The sequence below is a fragment of the Danio aesculapii genome, chromosome 13, assembly GCF_903798145.1.
Source record: "Danio aesculapii chromosome 13, fDanAes4.1, whole genome shotgun sequence".
Lineage (NCBI taxonomy): Eukaryota > Metazoa > Chordata > Actinopteri > Cypriniformes > Danionidae > Danio > Danio aesculapii.
In genome coordinates, this window is record NC_079447.1 from 32,185,292 (window position 1) to 32,210,224 (window position 24,933).

The window sequence follows — 24,933 nt, forward strand, 5'->3', positions numbered from 1 at the left end:
CCTGCAGGGCTGCGGTTTGACACCCATGTTCTAAAGTGTCCATATGATAATTTTGTGACATGTTTTAAGAAAGCACACCAAAACAAAGCATTTGTACTTCAAACCACAACACAAAGATTAGTTGCCATCCACATCCTTGTTAGTTGCCTGCTTTACCGCTCAAGTGGTCGTAAGAGATGCAATATAAATAGAATTTTAGGGGCCGTTCACATAATCGCACTAGAAAGCTCAAGTTCACTATTTCAAAAGGAGAAGAGAAGCAAATGAGCAAGTGGTGCGTTGCACTAGCTTTATTCAGACACAACTACAACACAAGGAGGGGAAATACCCCAACTTTTTAAAATGCTGCATGAACCAACCAATCAGCTTCACCCTTATGCATTAGACTAATCACATCAGACGAACACAGAGCACCTAAACACTATAGCACGGTTTCCTTTTCTCTCTAAATCAAACCTTAATTAATTACATGCTTGCTTGAAACCTACAGATAACTATGATGAAGCAGGTTATGAGAAAAACTGCTGGGCTGCGGCCCTCCAGGAACTAAGTTTGTCATGCCTGCTGTAAATAAAACTTGTATCAGAGCTACAGCAAGAGTTTGTCAGGGGTGATTCCATGGAGTGCAGCTGATGGTACCTTAGCAATAACAGATGCCATATATATATATATATATATATATATATATATATATATATATATATATATATATATATATATATATATATATATATATATATATATATATATGTGTGTGTGTGTGTGTGTGTGTGTGCGTGTGTGTGTGCTTGGTTTCAAAGTTAAACAAGGGATTGGCATGCTCAGTGACACATATAAATGCTTTCAAAATTATGTAATGTAATGTGTATTTATATAGTGTATTTATCGTGTATGGCCATACACTTAAAGTGCTTCACAATCATGAACCATTACCAGTGTGCAGCATCCACTTGGATGATGTGACGTAGCCACAGGACAACAGCGCCAGTGCGCTCACCACACACCAGCTATTGGTGGAGTGGAGAGACAGTGATAGAGCCAATTTGGTGGATAGGGATGATTAGGAGGCAATGAGCTGTAGGAATTTGGCTAGGACACCAGAGTTACACCCCTACTCTTTACGAGAAGTGTTATGAGATTTCTAATGACCACAGAGAGTCAGGACCTCGGTTTATCGTCTCATCCGGCGCCCATTGACACTATAGTGTCCCCTTCACTTTACTGGGGCATTAGGACTCAAACAGGCCACAGGTTGAGTGCCCACTGCTAGCCTCACTAACACCACTTCCAACAGCAACCTAGTTTTCCCATGTGATCTCACATCCAGGTATGACCAGCCTCTGCCCAGCTTAGCTTCAGTGAGTAACCAGTCTTAGGCTGCAAGGTGATATGGCGTGATGGTGCAGAGACTGTTATTATGCGTTTAGCCAATGACCTTCTCTTTCTTACCTTCCACACGTGACTCAAGATACTTGTCCAACTCTGCATCTCTCTTTACTGCATCCTCTGACACCTTGGGTGCATTTGGCAAACAAACTAATACAATACTCATATTATCTCGACTTCCCTGAAAAAAGAAAGAACAACAGCAATTTCATTGGGAATAAAGTATTCAAGTCACATAAAAGTCACACACAATAGTGAGCGCTAGAAACTGTACCTTGTGTAGACTGGTATCCACCACTTCATTGCACACTCTCTCCAAGTCGTTCGTTACCTCCAGCCTCGATCGCACAAAAGCACACAGATCTTCGTTAGTCATCACATCCCAGATACCGTCACATGCCAGCACAACAAATTCATCCTCCGAATCCGACCGAGCAATCTCAAATACTTCAGGCTCTGGTGACACGAGCTGCTCCGTAGGGCCCTTGCCTTCTACACACTTGTAGTCATAGTCCCCCAGTGCTCGGGATACAGCCAGTGATCCGTTAACCCTCTGGATCATCACAGAGCCACCTGCATTCTGTATACGCTCCTTCTCCCGAGGGTCGCAGGGCTTATGGTCCATGGTGGAGAAGCAGACGTGAGCGCTGCGGCAGAGAAGGGCCCGTGAGTCCCCGCAGTTAATGAAGTACAGATGTTCACGAGACAGCAGCACAGCCACTGCAGTTGAGCCGCTTCTGTCCATGCCATTCCGCAGGTCCGTGAAGCTGCGCATGTGTTCGTCAATTCTCAGGAAGCCGGCGCGGATGCCTCTTTTCACTGCCTCTATGGCTAGCGTCTCAGGTGCTGGAGCTCCGGCCTTACGCAGTTCATCTGCTGATCCTGCAGCGATGATGTGTTCCAATAAGTGTTTGGAGCAGTAGTTAGCGACACGCGAGCCAGCATGACCATCATAGACGCCAAAGAAAGACCAGTCGTCCAGACCATGTGGTAGGCCTACAGCAGCAGTGTGTGCATCTTCCATCTCCACCCTCCATCCCTGCATGCTGCTGAGGCCAAACCGCAGGCCGTTCCCCTCTCCGTGAGCATTGTGCTTTTCAGTTTTGGGCTTATCCAAAAACGCCCCCATGGCTCAGGCCACCTTCTGCAGAGATAGAGAAACAACCACTGAGTGACAGTATGAAAAAGACAAGTGGGTTGAAACACAAAAACAGCCATAAAACATAATCGGTTTCATTTAAAAGCTAAAAATATATGATAGTGGTAGCTTAAATGAGTAAGCTAACATTCTAGTAAGCATTCCATTATATTGCATCAGTGTAGCTCCATACCAGCTGCTTTAGGCATGAAGATTAAAAATAAAGGGGGGGGGAAGCCCAGCATATACAGTCTAAAAACTCTCACTGCAGAGTGAACACAAATGTGGATGGTTTAGTCTTAGTGCTCAATAGACGGATTTCTATTAACAACAAACTTTGAGTGAAATAAACATGTAGAGATTCTTGGCCCTAAAGCCAGAGAGTGGGCGTAGCATCTGAAAATCAACAAACTGCAGCCCAGATAATCCAACCGCTTCTACAGGGCTACTTTACTGCTATTGCAGCTCATTTTGCACTGCTATTGGAGTATTAGCCACCGAAAACTATATATTACACTGCTCTATGAGAAAAAAAATGTAGTGCAGCTTCTTTGCTGAAATAAATCAAAGGTCACACTTTATTTTGATGGTTGTTGAATTTTAGTTACATTGCAACTAACTCTCATTAGATTATAAGTAGACTGTTAGGTTGGGGTTGGGGTTGGTGTAAGTTGACATGTACTTGAAAAGTTTCTTAAAGTCCGTAAATGTCTGTTCAAGGAGCAGTATCAACATCTATCAAAATAAAGAGTTACCAAATGAAACAGCTGATTGATTGGATTCTTGTGCCTTAATAGTCACATTTTGTACCAGTTTTATGCACTTTATATTATTTCATCAGCATTATTTGTACATTTGGCATAAGCACAGACTAAAATTTTTGCTTCACAAGACATGTACAGATATGAGCAAAGTTGCTTTTGTTTTGACTGTATACGATTCAAATTGTCTTTGACTTGCATGAATGTGTAATCAAGTACAATGGTTTCAACTAAAACATCTACATTTTTTATTAAGTCACCGACACCATGGAGTAGGGCAGGGTGATTATCTGAAAAGTAATCAAAATCAACATTCAGAATCTACGTGAAAAAAATACTATAGTAATTTATAGAAAACATTGTGTTTTTGAACATTTTTTTTCCATATTAGTTATGAAGTCATTATTGGTTTCAGTCATTATGCGTTTTAATTTCAGTTGTTCAACGTTGATGTTCAATAAATAATCATAAATAGTAGATAGTGTGTTTCCTTCAAATGTTTTAAAATCACTTATTATTATTTTCAGTAATGCGCCGTTCATTCAAAAAATCTCTCACTTATATGTGAGCATATTTACTGTACAAAACTTGTCCGTGAACTATATATATGTAAATAAAATAATCGTTCATTAACTTAATAGAGTTAAAATGGTCATCAATTGAGATTGACTTTAGGCCATATCGCACAACCCTACCATGGAGAGTAACAGCAAATTAAATATTCTGTTGAACCATCCCTTTAAAGTAACCAAAATTAATCTGTGTATTTTGAAGGACTATTGAGAATTACCACAGGGTAGAATACTGGCACAAGCTTACCTGAATGCAAATCAAAATAGTCTAACCTCAGACACAGGAATTACACTTAAAATCTAGAGAAACTGTAAATACAATTCATTATATTCAGTTGCTAAAATAACTGGGTTCAAACCTTACCTTTTACTTCAACACAAATACTACAAATCTAACAACAAGTAAAGCATTTGGGATCCTTTTTCTGTGATGTCACTGTTCTGTGACAGTATAAATTCATTCATCACATCAGTAGCGTAAATGCAACTGAAGCAAAAGTACGGATTAAACTTCTCACCCAGCAGAAAGACAGGATTTGTTCTCCCCAGATGAACTCTCTTAAGACTTGAAGTCAAGCTGTGACATTCTGTCTGGGCTATTTTGAAGTGTCTTTAAGGAAAGTAATTTCACTCGGCGGGCATCATTGAAATGCATCTCGGCCATGCAAATGTGGCTCCTATCTCTTTAAATAGGGAAACATTTAATTCTCTAAAACTGTTTGCCAAAATAGAGATTCAATTTCATATTTGAAATCAATGAAATTCAACAACTGTGTGTTTCTAAACATTAAAATGAAAAATACTAATTTTACATGTTGTTCAAGCTAATGCGCATACACACTCAAAGGTAATAAGATCATGACAGCATTTCATTGTCGTGCAATTGTTATAATATATAACAATCAACTATCCAGCCCCTGGTTTACGTTTAATTTCAACATTAATGAGTGCTGGGAAAAGTTACTTTTAAAAGTAGTGCATTACAATATTGACTTACTTAGTTACTTTTTATGGTAAGTAATGCGTTACGTTACTTTTGCATTACTTTTTATTACCTGGCTGAGGCTTGATCTCTTTCAGAACTTTTTTTTCCCTTTTTTTAAATACAGGAGCTTTGTAATTAACACACTATACAACCTTGATTTATCTTTAAAAAAATTGTACACATTTACAAAAAGAAAAATTAAGATAACGTTATCTGAGAACTTCCTGACCTCAGAGCTATACATGCTATATATACAGATTATTAAAAGTTTAAAGCAATGTGTTTGCTATTTTTGTACTATTTGTCTTACGTAAAATCACTGTCCATTGAGACAATCCCCTTTTCCTTTTCTTCCATGCCGAGAGCTGTTTGTAATCATGCCACAGTGGAGAAACAACTGTAACCGTACCGAAATGTTCCTAAAACGGTTTGGCACGATAGTGGAAAAGCAGCTTATGTTTAGAATTCTAAAATGCATGTCGCGTTGCCGAGCAGAGCATCCAGTGTGCGACCTCCTTAGGTGTCATACTTAAGGGAAAAAAGGTGCTTTATGCAACTGGGCACAAGGATTCCATTGCTAGAGTTACCAAACTGACTATTACTGTTTCCGCCATTCAAAACAATGAGTGACATATTGTGTGATTTATAGTCCTTTGGCCATTTCACCTCAACAATTGTTAAACACTCTGACCACTGGCCTTGTTCTGCTCCCACAGCTGTTACCACCAAGCCGACCCATCACAGATCTTGCCCTCAGCATGCTGACGTGTGGTTACATTTTTTGAGAGGTACGCGTCATGGTACAAGTAGAAGTATATATTGGCTTTAACAAGAAAAAGGAAGCTCTGTGAAACCATACAGTTCTACATGAACTAGGAAACAGGTCAAATTCAGTTTAAAAGGAAACAAATCCAAGGATTGACAGGGTTGAGTGAAAGTGACCGTTCTCGTGGTGACCTCAGTGTCACGGGTTTAATCCAACAGTGCTAGTAGAGTTCTGGAACTCAGACCTCACAGCCAGCCAACAGTGAAATAAGGGTCAGCTGCACTGCCAGATCAGTCACATGACAGCTCCACTGGTTAAATTAGTTATTCAATTCTCAGCAAACACTACATGAGTACACAAATAAATGTATAACAATTCCAGGTCCTTTCGAAATGAGGACAAATAGGTTACTTCAATGGTGAAAATGTGACAACTTGTTCTGGAAAATAAGACTTTCAAGTACAGACTAATCAAACTAACATGCAAGAATTGCTTTTTCAACAGAGCAAACAACCTTTTATAAGGTAAAGCTTTAACAGCATGGTGTCCTTTGAATAAGCAGTCAGTAATTTAATTGATTTAAGCCTAACAAGCTTTAACAAAACACAGTTACAGCTCTCAAATTATGTCTAACATGACAAGGCAAAGGCTTACAGTGCATTCAGTTCATTCAATGATTTGTGAGACAGTAATCCTACATGAGACTTTTAGATTAAACAATTGGCTTTCAGAGTACTTTTTTTTTTGTTTAACACAGGTGGTTTTCTTATCTTATCACACTCATCTCAGTCTGCAACTTCACAAATAAAATCTTACATTCAGGCTAATACATAATTTTTGGTGAACTAAACACTGGCTCTCCATCAACAATGACAGATTACAACTTCCAGAGTACATATAAGCTGCTTTTGCTAGAGTAAGAACATTGCAAACACAAGCAAAGATGTTTTCATTGCAGCTTCGAGCTCAAATTTAAAGGCACAGTTGAAGACTGTATGTATATTTTTTGAAAACTGCAATGCTAATGTATGTTTTAGTTACCATACCTACTCTCAGACAACTATTAAAGGTGTCATATATAAAAAAAAAAAATCTACATACAGATATAGCTAAATAATAAGAGCGGAGTATATGGAAATGACCATGCCGTAAGCATCAAACAGCATTGTTTCCTTGTTCTCGTGTAAATCCAACTAGCATGAAAACCCATTGAAAAAAACAGGCCTATCGGAACAAAAAACAGACTGTTACACTGCACTCAGAACTATAAGTTAGAAAGCCCTCAACGTTTGCATGTACTTGCATGTATATTCTACGTTAGCCAGACCTACACAAGCAGCAGAGTTATCAGATGTCTGGCAACCAAATACAGACTGTTACGTTAATTTTAGGTTGATCTAAGCTTCTATTAAACTTACTATGTGGGACACGTTTTTTGAAAACAGGAAACACAGGGAGACCAATAAAACCCAAAGACTATAGGCTAGCTCGCCACACCACGTCTTAACAGATTGTTTACTGTGAATTGCCAAGCAACAATGACAGAAGCCGAATGCAGTTCTTCACCAGCCAACTGTTTACCTGTACATCAGGATGTAAAATGGAAGATAGGCAGATTATGCATTTAATCAGCATTACCCGAAAGAGGCATACGGTATATTTAATTTCATCTTTTGTTAATGTATTGGAGAAAGCATAAGTGGCTTACATTAGGCTACCTTCATGGCTTTTGTTGGCTTTTAAATTATACAAAATATAGGGCACGCGCAAGATCGAATTTGGATTGGTACCAGCTGGCTGATTCCCGATCCAGAAAAAATATGCTGTCTCGAACCGATATCTGATACAAGTACCGTGATCGGTGCATCCCTAGTAAAGATACATCATCGACATTTAACATTCGGGTTTTCATCATGATTTACATCTTTCTTCATGAAAAAAGCTAATAAGTAGGGACTTCTGCTTGAGTTGACACAGATTTAAGAATACCACATGATCAAGCAGACCCAACAAAAAGCAAAATGATCTTGAATAGGAATAGGGGATGCTGGTTCATATACCACAGCAAACCCACTATTGCTCAGCAAACTGCAGTCATGTGGTATGCAATGGCATCACAGAACAGCATGTCTGAGTGTCTGGGCTGGCCACACCTCACGCCTACTGCACTATAAATAAACCCAGATAGGATTGCATACAAACCCCCATCCATTTACTCAGATCCTCAGCCTTTATCTTGGGCTCAAAGACTCAAGTCTACATCAATAGGAAATTGCCCTAACGCAGCTGAAAATCGAACATCTCACATGTTTTATCTCACTCAAACCAAAAACGAAATAAAAAGTTAGCATTTTCAATATCCATATAAAATTCTCAAACATGAAAATTACTGCACTCACAATTTACTAAACTAGACACCCCCTAAACATGGTACATGGCGCTACCTTTTTCTAACGAAACACTATGCACCTGTGCACATGAATTTGTTTAGTTTTCACAAACAATCTAGTTTCAAAAAGCTTACAAAACTGTCAAAAACTTTCAAACCCATTTTCAAGTTTGCTTTCAGCCCACGGAAAGGCTGTTATCTTGTAAATAGACAGCCAAATCACAAAGTTAAAAATTTTTGCACATAATACATAAACTAACCCTTAAGCAGGTCACACACCGGATGCGCCGCTACACGGCGCGCACATGACAGTTGGAAGTATCGCACACCAGACGATGCCAACCATTACAAAGGAAGCAGCTCTGGTTAAAAATAAACAAATCGATCAATTAAGGAAATTTTTGTTTTAATTTTTCAATGCATAATAGCTGGAACCTCTGTTGGAACAAAAATTTTCAAAAATTTGAAAATTAATAACTGTCAGGTAGGGCTGGGCGATTAAATCGGTATTGATATTTATTGACCAAACACCATTGTCAATATCAATAAAAAAAAGCATTCAGTATGTAGTTTCAGTATAAATCGCTATAGTTTTATTACAATGTGGCTGTTGAGTGCGCACCTTGGAAGGAATGCCAATAAGCTTAGGGTTTAAATTTGTCATTTCCAATGGAGGAGCGCACCTTGTACGGCGCGCACATGTTGTGCAAGAGGTGCACATGTGACTCATGTGCATTTTTCAGGCACACCTAGTTGAAAAACATCTCAACTTTTCCAAATGCCGCTTCATGCAAGTAGAACTTACCAATCTGCTTCACACTTTGTATGGAATATACACATTTCAGTAATAATGGCTAATTGTCTCTGAAAAACAGAGTGCATGCAAGCACTGCAGTTCTTTTTACTTTCTCCATGAACTTGTCATCCTCTGAGAAAAAGCCTAGTTACAAGATGGTCGCCTAGTTACGAGAGAATAAGCGCGAGAACAAAGCCCATTGTAATGGTCAAGGAAACAACGCGCTCGTGCTTGTCACTTCAGGTCACAATAACAACACATGCGAAAATAAGTGCGGTGGTTAGCAGCAGAGAGGAGATTGTAAATAAAACGGATGCAAGGATGTCGCCAGAGTGGCTTTTTGGTTTCTTTTCTTGTGCATCCCAGCCACTAGCTCCCCATCTGAAAGATTTTTTATCATAAGGGTAATGTAGTCATTCAACTTTACAATTTGTAATGTTGCAGTGTGTATTTGAATGATGATGGTTGGTTCCTTTACTTGAAAGCTCAGATTTGATTTTCAATTTTTTTTTTTTACAGAGTTTGAGGTTTCCTATATCATTATTGACACCTTACAGATGTTGAGCTACGTTAAAGTTTGCTTTGATTGTTCAGCATTTACCATTTCACACACTTTGTAACATTTTATTTATCAGGTTTAAGAGTCTCTTTAACACTTGTGTTTATTTTATTATAAAGAGATGAGATACTTTATTTTTGACAATTAAAACTATTTGCCAAAACTAAAATAAAGTGGCTAAATAATTTTTTAAATCCTAATATTCCTAAATGTATTGTTAAAAAATATTCAATAATTATGATATCTAATGATGTGAAACATGACATCATAATATTTTTTTGCAATATCAGCCCTACTGTCAAGCAACTTCAATTAGAACATTTAAAATGGTGAACAAAAGTGCATCAGCTATTTGAAAAATACATAAAATGTAAAAAGTGCACATAAACAGCACCTGTGCCCTGACTCCACATTAGCTCCGTTAGCTTTGATCGTGCGCTCTGTTTAGCATCACAGTAAACTAAAAAAGCCTAGATGATAATAACTCATTGCCTATGAATGCGTGCGCATCCAGAGGGCTCACTGTGCCAAAGCACTAAAACAAACAAATAAAACGCATCCTGTAGAGACAGGAAGTGAGCTAGACCTTTGAAGAGCGTTTCAACATTCGGAGCCAACAAAAGAAAAAGCAACCTGGTCCTAATCGACTCTCTATTTCAGACCACCTGTGCCTAATAGTGACTTTCATCCACCATCACACACGTCCCTTTATCATATCTTCATTACAGAGAGAAAAATAAGGCACTGGCCAATGGATTTCAAGACCAAGCAGGTTTAGGCTATCATCCAGAGTCCATTTTTTAATAACATCCACCTCTTATCAAACAGGAACATATCTAAAAACTAACAACAGTCCTAGTCCAGAAGTTCTATTAATATCCTACATTAGAAACTCGGTTTGCTAACATGGCGAGTCAGTTTATGACCATTAAAAAAACCTTACCTGACCTAACATTGGCCTGCATTCAGAGTTGCACGTCCAGATGACAGGTTGTTCATACAAGATTTCCGCATTCCAATGAAGTGAAGAGAGCAGTTCAACACACTCCTGAGATCTATGGCACTGCAGTGATGTAACCATTGGACCACTGTCATATGTTCCGTTTCCATGCCTACAGAGCCTGGAGTGGCAGCTAAGAGTGGTTTCTATGGTAACAGAGAGCTTCAACAGGGCACTTCAGTGCATCTTTCCTGTGACCAGTCCCTTGGAATTGCAAACGCAGTGAGACAGCCGACCAACGAGGCTCAAATCAGATTGTATTAATTGAACTGAAAATAGCAAATAGCAGGCAAAGTGTAATGTTTGAAAAAGTAAAGAAAAAAAATTTTCAAATCAACAATGTAGGCATGGCTCAATACCATAATTTTGGATACAGTTCTATAACCAGAATGCAATACCTCGGTATCGAAACTAAATCGATTCTATAGGTCAGTGGTACCCAAACCCCGGTACACAGATTAATTGGTACCGGGCTGCACAAGAAATCATTAATAATTTATTTTTTATTTATTATCTGTCTGAAAGGTTTTTTATTAAAACTGACTTGGTTATATCTCGGTCACTTGAGTGACAAAATTTAACCCACAAGCTAGCAAAATGAGAAAACAGGCGTCTTTGAAAAGTTTCTTTGGGAACGGGAAAAGGCCCATTGAAGGACCCAGGAACTGTTAAGGAATAGTTGCGCAACCCATTTGTCAACAAATCAGGTGAATCAGGTGTCTACGCAAGAAAAAGATCAACTGCTGGATATCGCAAATGATGATCTTTTTCACGCACAAGTTCGTTATTTTCAATGGAGGCGCGAAGCTTGTGCACTCATATTGGGAGCGACACACCCAGTTAAAAACATCTTCAGAACGCCACGAGTGGATATACTTATGTATAGGACATACTTATGTCATATATTAACATGCATATTATTCATGTGTCATCTACAATTATTTTGAAACACATTAATTTCTGTATCCCCGTTAGGTCAGCTTATCTAATAAATTATAATAAATGTTTCTTTACTATAAAACTGTTATTCTAACAGTCAGAATTCAAAATCACTTGCTCATCCTGGTCTTTTCTGCAAATTTAGATAGACAGGCCAGTACATTATTACAGATTTTACATTATTACAGAATTACTACATCTCCCATAAATTGAGATTTAATAAACTTATTCAATACCAATAAACGCAAATACTGTGCATGAGATGTGATGCGCAAAGACGAAATCTCAAAATTGTTATTTTCTCTTATGCACGTATTACAAGATATTTTTATTCAAATAATAATAAAAATATTTCTCTCGGTTGCTTTAGTTTAGTGATCAGCAGCACAGTAAATGCATTTATTGATATCTATTGATACTAAAATTAATACGGTAAAAAGTCTTGCCTTTTTTAAATTCAATTAATATTTGATTTTGAAACGCAAGTACAATTATTAGAAGACCAAAGTGTGTAACATGTACATTTGAGCTTTCATGTTCACAAAACATCTTATACATTGGCGTTGATCAGTTTTCTTAATCTTCATTCATGAAAAAATTAGGAAATCACCTGTCAATCTCTAAATTTGCAAAAAAAATTTGGGATGAGCATGTGCCTCCTGTAGCAACATGATTTATAGCAAAGTTTGCATATATGTGCATAAGATCTGTTTGTTTTACTTACATGTAGTGCCTTATATATTTTCAGGCACATTGATGGAGTTTCATCTGTTTGACGATCCATCGTGGAGATCTGTTGTGAAGTCTACTAGTTTAAGAAGGATATGTTGAGGCACCGATGGTGAACTACGGAATTGTAATGTGTGCAAATACCAAATTGAGAAAAAATATGACATTGAACCATTTGAAACGCAATATGTACCTCTCTTTTGCAGGTACCGGTATACAGTGCATCTCTACAGCATTGTTGCAAAACCATTTCAATAACATTTAAGTATATGCATTGCCAGGCTCCACTGACATCATGTGCTCAGTTTCTTGCATGAGAAATTTTAAAGGCTGATGTATCAAATATCAGAGACCTTAAATGGGCAGTAAGTTGTAAACTGCCGCACTGGCCTTGTGTTGTCTTGCTTATGAGCTCTAATTACGAAAACTTATTAGATCAATACAAGAGCAGCTGCATCATTACAGATGATTTATAGCCGACTGGAGGTGCATTTTGAGATGTAGTTAGCGACTCTGAAAAGACAAGTGCCTGTAATCTATGATAAAATCCATTACATTATAACAACAGGAGTAAAAATAGACGACTTTTACATCCACAAGTATCTGTGCACAGAAAGAAGGGTATTTTAAAATGTGAAGAGTGTTGGTATAGAATGCAGGCAGATCCTTTGACTCAGCAGTTTTTTGGTTTCTGCAGCACAGCGATTTTCCTTTAATTGTGCCACATGTATCAGAACGTTGTTAAGATGTTGATGTTGCAATTTGCAAGAAAACAAATCAATAAAAAGGATATGGATGGCAACTTAGATTTCAGTCATAATCTGAGTGTTTTGGCACAAACTGCTTTAGTGTGTTAGGTTGCTAGGCAGAGAAATGGTGATTTTGTGGCAATTTTAAACAAGAATTTACACTACAATGCCAAGATGTTAAATTCAGTTCTGCCTTTGAATGTAGTCATTAGAAGACAAGGTAAAATCAGCAAAGACAACTTGCGTTTAGAACTTTAAACTGAAAAACATGTTTTAGGGTTCTTTCACACTTGGTTGAACCCCGGTACGCTTGTGTCATCAAGCTGCTGTTTTGTGTACAGTTGTTGCTAGGTGACGGTCATTAAAGCAAAGGCGACAAAATGGAGATGTCCGCATATCACAGTCATTCTGCTTTTAATAATAACAATAATAATTCCTTCCATTTATATAGCGCTTTTCTAGACACTCAAAGCACTTTACACATTGGTGGGAATCTCCTCATCTACCACCAGTGTGCAGCATCCACCTAGATGATGCAATGGCAGCCATATTGTGCTAGACCTTACACCACACACCAGCCGATTGGTGGAGTGGAGACAGAGTGATGAAACCAATTATGATATGGGGACAGAGGCCAGTGGGCAAGTTTGGCCAGGATGCTGGGGTTAAACCCCTACATCCTGGGATTTTTAATGACCACAGAGAGTCAAGACCTTAGTTTAACGTCTCATCCGAAAGACAGTGTTCACTGAGCAGTATAGAGTCCCCATCAATATACTGGGGCACTAGGACCCACACAGACCGCAGGTTGAGTGCCCCCTGCTGGCCTCTCTAACACCACTGCCGGCAGCAACCTAGCTTTCCCATGTGGTCTCCCATCCAGGTACTGACCAGTCGCAGCCCTGCTTAGCTTCAGTGGGTGACCATGTGAGAGTTGCAGAGAGCTAGCTGCCAGCTTTTACTGAATGTTTTGGTTTTGTAACCAAAATAAAAATACGAAAAAGCCACTTCAGTCATTCTGCCGCAAAAAAAAAACAAAACATTTTTTTTACTTTTAGAACATCAGACGATTTCTGTAGAAGTCGTTTTTGGAGAAGATAAGCAGACATTATCACTGTTTGCACTAGGTCAGTCCCGCTTGTCACCAAGGTTGGTGATAGACAGACATACAGACACACGAATGAACGTTATGAAAGCTCAAGCTTGTTGTACAGATGGCGATTCACTTTCTTTATTTGGTACGATTGCATTCATATCAGAAGTGAACCGTCCCGGAGTTCGCACAAACCGTACCCCAGACCACTTCTTTCAGGCGGAGTCGACGGGTATGATTCACGGGTGCGTACCCAAGGTCAGAAGACACGTTCACACTAGCTAAACATATCGTACTTTGACATCAAATGAACCCGTGTGCGGACCAAAAGTGCTAGTGTGAAAGCAGCCTTAATAGGAGGCATAAACAGGACTAATGGCAGCATACCAGAAGTCAGCAGGGGACACCATAAAAGTGCAGAGATCTCAGCTTAAGCCAGAAAATCTAGATATACTGATGTTTTCTAAATACAATTTTTTTTAATCCGATCTAAGAAAAGCACAAAGTTTTAGTTTGTTTAAAGACGCATTTCATACAAGTCAGGCTTTTTTTAAAAAAGATTTTTAAATCTGCTTTACAACTGCAATTTAGTTTTGTTATTTTTACAAAATATTTTTCTTTAAAAAAATATGCAGCATTTGAGAAATAATAAAAAGGCATTTTTTTTATAAAATGGCAAAAAAAATTCATTTTGTAAAAAAAATCTGGAAAAAATCATTATAATCAGCAGTCGTGAGGTGAATGACATGTTACTTCTCTGGTGAGGACTAATTTAGTTCTTTATATATAATAAATTAACAGTTTTCATTTTAGGTGTAAACAAGCCTTGACTTTCCATTTCCTTTGAGTTTTAAAGGCACCTTGAGAATGCAATATATCATTATGCTACTTCACAATAATAACCGATTAACTGTTTACCACTTAATTTGACATCAAGTGTGTTTAAAAAGGGACAATTTTGACAAATTTGGCATTCCTGGGAAGGTTTGGCTAAGCTAACTTACTACTACAAACAAACAACCATACATTTGATGACAGTCTTAATGTTTAAATAATTAGCTGACTGAGCAGCTCACTTATCTAATGCCTTTGTTATATCAGATCAGTCTAATTAACCATGCCCCGTCTCTCAAACCTACAGGACTTGAATCTTTCCTAGGCCTTCATATAGCTAATGTCATATCAACCAGCAAGCATTTTTGGTAAAAGGTCACATTGGTTATGGATCCAGGATGTCCAACATGACTTTTAATGTAATCTTTTTATCATTAATCAAAGAGTTTGCAAACATCAGTATGTCTCTTAAAGGTTCAGAAGGATTCAAGAAAGTGAGGATAACAAGCTAACTCAATTTGTTAATCTACTCTAAGGCTTTCAAGATGGACAGATCCAGCAAACAATGATACTCCAACACAACCTATTAGAGAATAACCACAATCAAATCTTAGCAACATCTTATTTGTTGTTCAAACTGCCAACAAAAGATCAACCACAACTACACTTTCCTACAAGTTTCTAGTAAATCTGACTAGCAGAGATGCACTGATTAAATTTGTTTATTTTTATTTTTTTTGGCTGGCTTCAATTTCTTAGTAAATGTGAACTGTCAATACCGATTGTCTTTCTAAGAAATATAACTGACAGTATATTCCAGAATTATTTAAAATGAACTAAGAATTAACTTTTAAATTATTGACATTTTTAAATATCCATGATTAAAATAAATGTTAATTCCACAAAACTTCAACAATGCTGAAAAACAGTGTAATTTTCCACTGTTTATAACTTATAAACTTTGTAACCATATACTTATAAAACAGTTTTGATTAATATTTTTTTGTACTTTTTTTGACACTTTTCTGAGATTTTTATTTTTCTGGTAAAACACCTTCTGAAAACTGAAACATGACTTATGTTTACCCTCTCTCTCTCTATCTCTAAAAGCAATTATGTCTAGCAGAACTCACACAGCAAACATTTTAAAAAGAACAATGATTTAAAATACATTTGAACACTTTAAAATGATCGTATTAAGTCTCAATTCCAGCTATTGGTTGAGGTGTAACTGGTCAAAATGAGCATTAAAGTAAAGATCCAAGTTGATGCTTCAGTATGTCATCATGTTTTTACTTATTATTATTATTTTAGAGCCGGCTCTACTCCATAAGCCTTGAATCTAGCTCTGTGTATAAGAGATCGTGATATCAAACAAATTGGGCAGTCATCGTGAGAAATTTCAAACATAGTGCTGCTTTTACACACTTCCACAGCAACTACATATCAGGTTAATCATGCAGATAAACAGACGATCTGTGCAGTTTTACTGATTGGCTTGTTCAAGAGTATTTAATTGGTTGGATGTTAGAAGCTTCAAAATACATCAAATTCAAAGTATATGCCTTTAGCATTAAGTAAAACATATCCTGGGTAGCAAAGTTTCACACTAGTTGCATCCCAAATGGCACACCACAGACTTATACACTCAACCATGTAGAGTTTAGTGTCATCCCAAATGGAAATTCCAAGTGTTTCCTAAGCCATGTTTAAGGGTTGCCAAATTAGGGACATAAATACCAAATTTAAACTACCAAATATTACCTGTGATGAATACAACCTAACTCACCATTATGGAGGGGGAATAATCACTCACGTAGGAGAATTTGCCATCACAATTGAAAATAAATAAAGAAACTTCAGCGCCAGATAGCTCCTCCCTTCTGCTACAGGAGCAAAACTGCAAGCCTTGGGTGCACAAAGTCTCCAACATTCCACACTTATTTCTAATACACTTTTTAGAACTTTTCAATGAATGCACTGCTTATACAACAGAATAGGGCTGGGCGATAAAATCGGTATTGATATTTATTGACCGAACACCATTGTCAATACTGCTAAAAAAAAGTTTGGTGTGAAGTTTCGGTATAAAGCGCTATGGTTTATTAAAATGTGGCTGCTAAGTGCAACTTACATGAAACGCACACAGTGTGCATTTTCCAGGTACACCTAGTTAAAAAACTTCTGAACTTTTTCCAATACCTCGAGCGCACTGCGATTTAAGCAAGTAGAACTAACCAATTTGCTTCATACTTTGTATGGAATCTCAGTAAGGGCAGAATAATTACCTCACACAAACACAGTGCACGCAAACACTCCAGTGCTTTTAACTTTTCTCCATGAACTTGCATCGGAGCTGCAGCAATGATTTGGTCGCCCAGTTATGAGAGACGCCATGGAAAATGGTGAAGTAAACAACTTCAAACTTGCGCTTGTCACTTCAGGTCAGAATAACACTTGCGAAAATGAGTGACGTATAGCTGCAGTGAGGAGATTGTAAATAAAAAAAGGATGTAAGGATGGCGCCAGAGTGGCTTTTTGGTTTCTTTTCTTGGTTATCCCAGCCACTAGCTCCCCATCTGAAAGATTTTGTAGCATAGGGGGTTATATAGTCATTCAACTTTACAATTTGTAATGTTGCAGTGTTTATTTGAATAATGATGGCTGGTTCCTTTACTTGAAAGCTCAGATTTGATTATTATAATTAACTTTACAGAGTTTTTGGTTTACTGTATCATTTTTATTGACACCTTACAAATGTTGAGCTACCTTAAAGTTTGCTTTGATTGTTCAGCATTTACACTTTACCATTGCACACACGTTGTAACATTTTATCAATGTTTTATTATAAAGTAATTACATTAATGTAATGTTTTATTATAAAGAGATGAGATATTTTGTTTAAATTTTTTTTGTTTTTGACTATTAAAAATATTTGCCTTAGTAATGTTGGTCAATTAAAATAAATTGGTTAAATAACAAAAATACTGATATTCCTAAATATATTGTTAAAAAAATATTCAATAATTATCGATATCGAATGATATGAAACATGATATCGTGATAATTTTTTTGCAATATCGCCCAACCCTACAACAGAATACCATAGAATAGTCCATAAGTATGCCATTTGGGACACACTATTCATTTCTGAGAAAATAAATACAAAAATAAATCAATAAAAAGACTACAGAATGTTTTTCAACTAAAATAAATGTTCACATTCACTACAGACAAAAGAAAGCCTACAAAAGACCAACAATCCTCTAAAAACTAAGCCCCAGCATACTATAAACTTGCAGAGTTATTTTAGGTCTTCACATCATCTGTGCCAATGCCAGTGTCTATGTAAAGTGCCATCAGGGAATGAGGTAGGTGAAGACCTTCATGTGATGCATTCTGCATAGCCCATAAACTAACATGGAATACAAAATCCCTAAAAGCCTTTTTGATTAAACCATTAGCACACACAGCAGGCAAAGGTCCAAAATCCCAGCGAAAAACAAACTTTACTGCTTGGGCAAACATGAAAGGAATTTAACTTCAAGCATGGAGCAGCACTTATCAGTAGAAGTATATTCTACGAAAATTAAGTATGTCATATGAGAATAACAACTGCCTATAATCATACAGGAAATTACATGCTGATTCACCATTTCCCACTTAAACTTAGTTCAATGCATTCAAAATCCCCCCAGAAATAGTGCCTGCAGGTTTCTATTTTGAGGCTGTGGATATTTGATGCATCTGTCACTATAAGCTTGAAATTATTGTGCAATTATTAAGATCCTGAACAGGTGTTGAGTACAACAAGCCAGAAGCTAAACATAACATTGACAATCAGTTCTAGGTGTCCAAAGAATCTGATCATTTATCAAATCAGCAGAAAAAAAAATAGCCTAAAGCCCCGGTTACACTGCACTTTTCACCCTATAGACTTCCATTCATACGCATTTGAATACAGTAGACTGGAAATGCAAGATGTGAAATTGTAATAAGACATGTACCTCTCTGTACAAAAATTTGAAATATGGAGAAATTGCTTGCTTTATCAACATATTATCATCTTGTTTTATCCTGACCCTTTTTCACAGCCCCAAACAACAGAATATTGCATGCTCAAACTATATTGTCTAGTTACCACAGCTTTTTAATATAGATTTCAAAAATGAGTACAGACAAGAGTCAGTAATAACAAAATAAATTTCATATTTTTAGAATCACCAATAAAATTAAACAACTGTCTCTTGATTCATTTCTAAACATTTTAAATTGCACTTAATCTGCCTTTTTAGGCTAATGGGCACGCGCAAGCGAAGGGAATGAGATCACGACACTGACCACCTTTATGACTGTTTCTGTTTACGTATTACACAACATCATCCTCGAACAAGCCTGAAGTACTCAATTAATCTGATAAGGTGCGTTTAATTAGGTTTGGAACTGAATTTGACACCCCTGCTCTAAATAATGCCTCATCTGATCACACTGGTCTTATGAAGTAATTCCGAATTTAGTCTTGATGACAAATATTGTCCCAAAAAGACAGCAACCTCTTTGTTTACTAGTTTGTGGGCGTTACTGTTGTTGCTGTCATGTGACAAGCATTTAACGTGATGGACTGTACCCCACATTTGTTTCATACAAATTATAAAACCAGAAAACATTTGTTTTCAAGTGTAGTTGGTTCTGTTTGTGAAGTATTCACTGATATTCCAGTGCATTTGCTGACGTAGGCATGGGCCGGTATAAGATTCTGACAGTATGATAACCTTGGATAAACAATTTCATGGTTTTACGGTATCACGTTATTGTAATCACTGCTCTGAAATATGTTGTTTTTAAATGTCTGGGTAAAAAAAAAAAAAAAAAACATTTTTACCCATTGAACACAATATAAATTTAGTTTAAGAAACATTTAAAATATTTTGAAATAGTAGCTTTTGATATAGAGTTTCCTTTTCAGCTCAAGATACTGTTGCCTGCCTTAAAAAAAATTTAATAAAATAGTTGTAAAACACATAAATTAAAAAAGCATACACCGTAGGAACGGTAAAACAAAGTTTTGGCAGTTTTAAAACCTTTACTTTTCCAGACTGCGGTAAACCTTGAAAACGGTTATCGTCCCATGCCTACACCAGTAAATGAAATAGAATATTTTAAGTATTTAAGAAGGAGATAGAAAAATGCTAATCATTGCATGGTTTTAACTAGGGCTGCTCGGTACATCAAAAAAATATGCAATATCATAAATCGCAATAATAGTAAATGTGATCTGCATCACAGAGAGCCAAGATCATTTAAATATATTTTATGTGCAAAGCATTTGTGCTGCATGCAGAGGCTGTCCAAATTTGACCAATCAGATGGGTTTTTACTATCTTTATACCCTCCTCCCTAGTATGTGCTGTTCTGCTATTGGCTAGAAGATAAACCTAGTGCCTCAAAGCAGAGAGTAAAAGTGGCAGGAGTAGCAGAAAACAAAAAAATTACAGCAGTGACAAACTTGTGCATGAAAACAATGGTACATCTGAATTATTTTGGTTTTAAGCAAGAAGACGTATCACAAGTGCAGGTACAGTGTAACGTAGACCAACGTTCTACACTGTTTGGAAGATGATATGTGTTAACACTGTTCTGTACATGATTAAAATATTGTTCTGTACAGGGTGCATAACTTAAATTCACCAGCAAAAATGGGAATTGTTTAAAGTCCTATTAAAAACCTATGTCTGAATATACTATTATTGTTTATCACTTAAGTTTTAATTTTAGATTTAACAACGTATGATAAGTTGGCAATGAAATAACATTACATGTTATTTAAAGAGCCCCTATTATGGGTTTTTGAAAATGACCTTCCATGCAGTGTGTAACACAGCTCTAAAGGAAGTGAAATATCCAGCAAAGGCTTAAATCTGAAAGCGTGCCGTGTTTAAAACTATTAATTCATAAATAAAAAAGCTGACTCAAATCGGTTCGAATGAATTGCCACTGTAACGAGTCTTTAGCCATGTCAGCGTGATGTTGATACTGAACTTAAGCCCGCCCATTTGTTGTGCACGCAAAACCTGGGAAATTGGAACCCTGTAGAACACTGAACTGGTACACTGTAGAAAGAAAAGGAGGAAGACAAACACTGTAGCAGACCCCGGTTGAATCATGTCATGAATACAATGTGCTCTGAAGTATGAGGGAAAGTTAAGTGTTATTTTCCCTACCCAAAGATGAGGCTGTAAAGAGTGGTTAATGTTTATTTTTGCAAAAATACCTCAGCATTATAGCCCCAGCCTTGTGCTGCATTCCTGTCCTTTTTCTGACGAGTGCTTCAGCAATCTACACGCTTACAACAGGGGATTCATCAGCCGTTTGTTAAAGGAAGGATCAGAAAAGACTATTGATGTATGGGACTTTATTAGAGCTTGACAGGAACTTTACAGTGCACAGTTTATGGATCAATTTCTTCCTCCATTTCACAAGTCTAAGTAAGTGTGATTAAAATGGTTGCCTCCTTGTTTTCTTTAGCTTGCAAATTATGCATTTAATTGTGTTTTGTTACTTGTAACTGCTTGTACTGTATCTGGTTAACACTTTATATTCACATATCGTGTCAAAAGCCACAAGAGAAGTTATTTTTGGGTGAACTATTCATTTAAGAAAAAAAAACAAGTGGGTTTACTCACCAAAACAGGAATTTTGATAAAATGGTGCGTGTATTTCTCCGTCCGAGCCCTAGAAGACATGAAGGAACGAATTTCAATATTCAGAAATTAGTGAGTCTTGTTTCGTGGTGATTAAACGGAGACAGAGAAAGGTAGTTAAGTTGATTATTAAAACAGAAATTAATACAAATTTAAATTTTAAATTTCTACAACTATTATTGTATAAAGTGGTTACACTGCTCTCTGACATATACATGCAGTCTCTCTCAAACCACAAAGTCAACTTATTTGACTTATTTTTGATGCACAAGTTTGTAAATGTGCAGCAACAGACTGTTATTCAGTGGTCTTCTGGATTATGCTCGTTGTCTTCCACTGAGTACCAATAATATATACACATCACTGGACTATTAGCAGATCAATCTCTGCAAGAGTGGGAAATTCTGACTGAGCTTAAACTAAAGTCTTAACAGTTAACAATGTTTTGTTTTTATTATTACAAATGTCTCAAGGTTTAAATGTTTATTTCCTAGAGCAGATGCAAAAGAAATTGCTAATTATTACTGCCTACTTGGTCATGCTGGTTGTCAAGTCATGGATAAACAAACTGAATTTCACTTAGTAAAAGAAAGAATAAAATACATAAGCAACAGACTGATTTGATCCATGTACCGTCTATAGAAATAACCTTAAAAATTATCGGATACAAAGAAAATCAATGGGGCGGTGTAGTGGCGCAGTGGGTAGCGGTGTCGCCTCACAGCAAGAAGGTCGCTAGTTCGAGCCTCAGCTGGGTTAGTTGGCATTTCTGTGTGGAGTTTGCATGTTCTCCCCATGTTCCGATTTCCAAAGACATGCACTATAGGTGAACTGGGTAAGCTAAACTGTTTATAGTGTATGTGTGTGACACTGTATGGGTGTTTCCCAGTGATGGGTTGCAGCTAGAAGGGCATCCACTGCGTAAAAAATATGCTGGAAAAGCTAACGGTTCATTCCGCTGTGGCAACCCCTGATTAATAAAGGGACTGAGCCAAAAAGAAAATAAATGACTGAATGAATGAATGAAGAAAATCAATTTAACGCAGTCTTCAAAATCAATTAGGCAACCCAAGTGACACATTAAGGGGAAAGAAATATGATTTTGACAAACAGCTTGACAATAAACTTTATTGTAAAATTCACTAATAAAACCTGCATTGTTCTGAGCAAATTTGTCGATGTGCTACCAGGATCTGCAAATTTGCTCTAGTTAAGTTGTGCCACAAGTAAGTAAAACTGTTAAGATATTTAAAGCTATAACTAACACAGTTTATGTTTAACACTAAAAACTTCTGTAGATTGCTCTGTACTTTTGTGGTGGGAGAATGGGTGAAAAATATTTAAGAATGCATTTTGAATGACTAGATCACAAGCTGCCGCACATTTAATCAAATCACCATATGAACAATTACCTGTAAATGTGAAACTGCAAGAGATTATTTAAAGAAAGTCTGCATGTTTAGTGTGAATGAATGATGTGGTTTTGTTTACTACCTACACACGCACTGACACACATGACCAGGCATGGGACGATAACCGTTTTCAAGGTATACCGCGGTTTGGAAAGCTCAAGGTTTTAAAACAGACAAAATTCTGCTAAACCATTCCTAATGTATGTGTAAGATTTTTTTTTCAACGTTTTTTTTTAAAGACAACAGTACCTCCCGCAGAAAAGATATCCAAAGATGCCGTTTTAAATAATAATTTAAAAAAAAAACTGTGTTCTTGAAACTAATGAATTATTTAGCCTGACATGTTTACTGCTGCAAAATAATTAAATTGTTTCTCAAAACAAAATATATTATGTTCAATGAGGAAATAAGGTTTTATTTTTTACCCAGATATTTAAAAAGAACATATTTTAGAGCAGTAATCACTAAACTGTAAAACATTGATATTTTTATCCAAGGTTATCATATCGTCAGAATCCTATACCGGCCCATGCCTACACATGGCACATGGCATTTTGAGCCTCTGCCATCTCACTAATTGAGAACATGAACTAAATTTAGATTTTTTTTTTATTTTTATCTAGCTACTCATCATATTTTACTTTTATTTTCAAAAACATATTGTCAAAAATTATTACGTAATTGTTAATTATTTTTTGCCTTTTCAATATTGTCACGATTTATGTTGTGTAGTTAGTATATATCATGTCACAAAATTATAAGATATACAATACTACATTTAACATTTATAACAAAGACTACAGAATATCTTAAAGGGACTTTGTTTATCATCACCAGTTTAAAAATACGAATAATAATAATAATAATAATCACCCACCAGAGTTTGCTGCAAATGTCCCATCAACAGTTACTATCAAATTGCTGTCAAAATTCAAAACAAAACAACAACAAAACAATCCACATCGTTTAAAATTATATCCTAGCCCAAGTCATTCATATTTACAGGGAATTCAATGCAAGTATAGCACACTGTGAAAATACACAATAAGAAAATTACATTTAAAAAGTGCTCATATTTATTACTAACACAGATAACGTAACCAACGCGCATTTTATGCACTGATTGACATACAGGCCTAACGTTATTTAGTTTTTCTCTTTAGATTATAAAAATATAACCCACATAAGGCTTTATCAATTAAACCCCAGTAGTGCTGCTGTCTATGAAAGTAACGTGTTTATTGCAGAAATAACAGATTGTGTTTTAAACCCCCAGGCGCACAGCACCTGGCACATAACAGACACCATTTAACCTTCAAATCGAGCACTAACGATACCCTAAACCTTAGACTGAAAAGTCGTTTAGTTTTGCGACACTAGAAGCCATTAACAGGTCGTTTTCTTGGAGCAGGCAGCGACATAGGCTAACAAACTGCTCTGAGCTGCAGTTACAAAACACGTCCAGCCCGGTAGATAACGACTAGCTTGCTAACGTTAGTCAAGTCTGACAAATGGGATGTAACTTACGTTTTCCACGTAGAACTTGATCCTCCGGAAAAACGCCACGTTCCGAGCAGCCGTCAATGTGTCTTTTTTCTTTTGAGCCCACTCGTTAAACATGTAAATATTTTGACCGTCTTTGATATTAGCTTGTGTCAACTAGCTCAGCTAAAGGTAAACCCAGCTAGCCGGCTAGCTAATGCGCTTCAATTCACACGGTCACTTTTGCATTCAGCGGCTCACGGCTGGGATTACGAGCTGTAACAAACATCTTTGAAATGCAGTTTCATTTTGACTAATCGAAAAATAGATGCGACCTCAATGCTGGTCGTCTGAGTTGAATTTCGAGCTGTGTTAGCGTTTCTAGCTACATGGTAGAGACAGGTGACGTGCACGACTAGTGCCATTGACGGCCGCGCGCGCTCGGCTTCTGTTGGATGGGCGGGGCCATCGACTAACATGCATCTTGCCAATAACTGCGCGGGTGCTGAATGAGGCTGAGAATTTATTTATCAGATATTATTAATTTGCTTTTTATAAACAGCTATAGGCTGGGATCTGTTTCTTTCAATTGAATCTTGAATGTTTTTTTTTTTATTTTGGTTAATGCTCAAATAAAATCTC

At 36.9% G+C, this 24,933-nt stretch overlaps 1 protein-coding gene across 3 annotated transcripts in view; it reads right to left on the reverse strand.

Annotated features, from left to right (window-relative positions):
• The window catches only part of ppm1ba (protein phosphatase, Mg2+/Mn2+ dependent, 1Ba), a 37,578-nt gene extending 12,856 nt beyond the window's left edge, over positions 1–24,722 (reverse strand). For 2 of the 3 annotated variants that reach the window (XM_056470411.1, XM_056470413.1), the window contains exons 1-4: positions 24,337–24,722; positions 21,380–21,428; positions 1,661–2,530; positions 1,450–1,567 (exon numbers count right to left, since the gene is read on the reverse strand). In XM_056470411.1, coding sequence (XP_056326386.1) covers positions 1,450–1,567; positions 1,661–2,515 — 973 coding nt within the window. In that variant the 5' untranslated portion in view covers positions 2,516–2,530; positions 21,380–21,428; positions 24,337–24,722. The remainder of the gene's footprint in view (positions 1–1,449; positions 1,568–1,660; positions 2,531–21,379; positions 21,429–24,336) is intronic. The other variant, XM_056470412.1, reaches the window with a different exon arrangement.
• Positions 24,723–24,933: the final 211 nt, after the last annotated feature.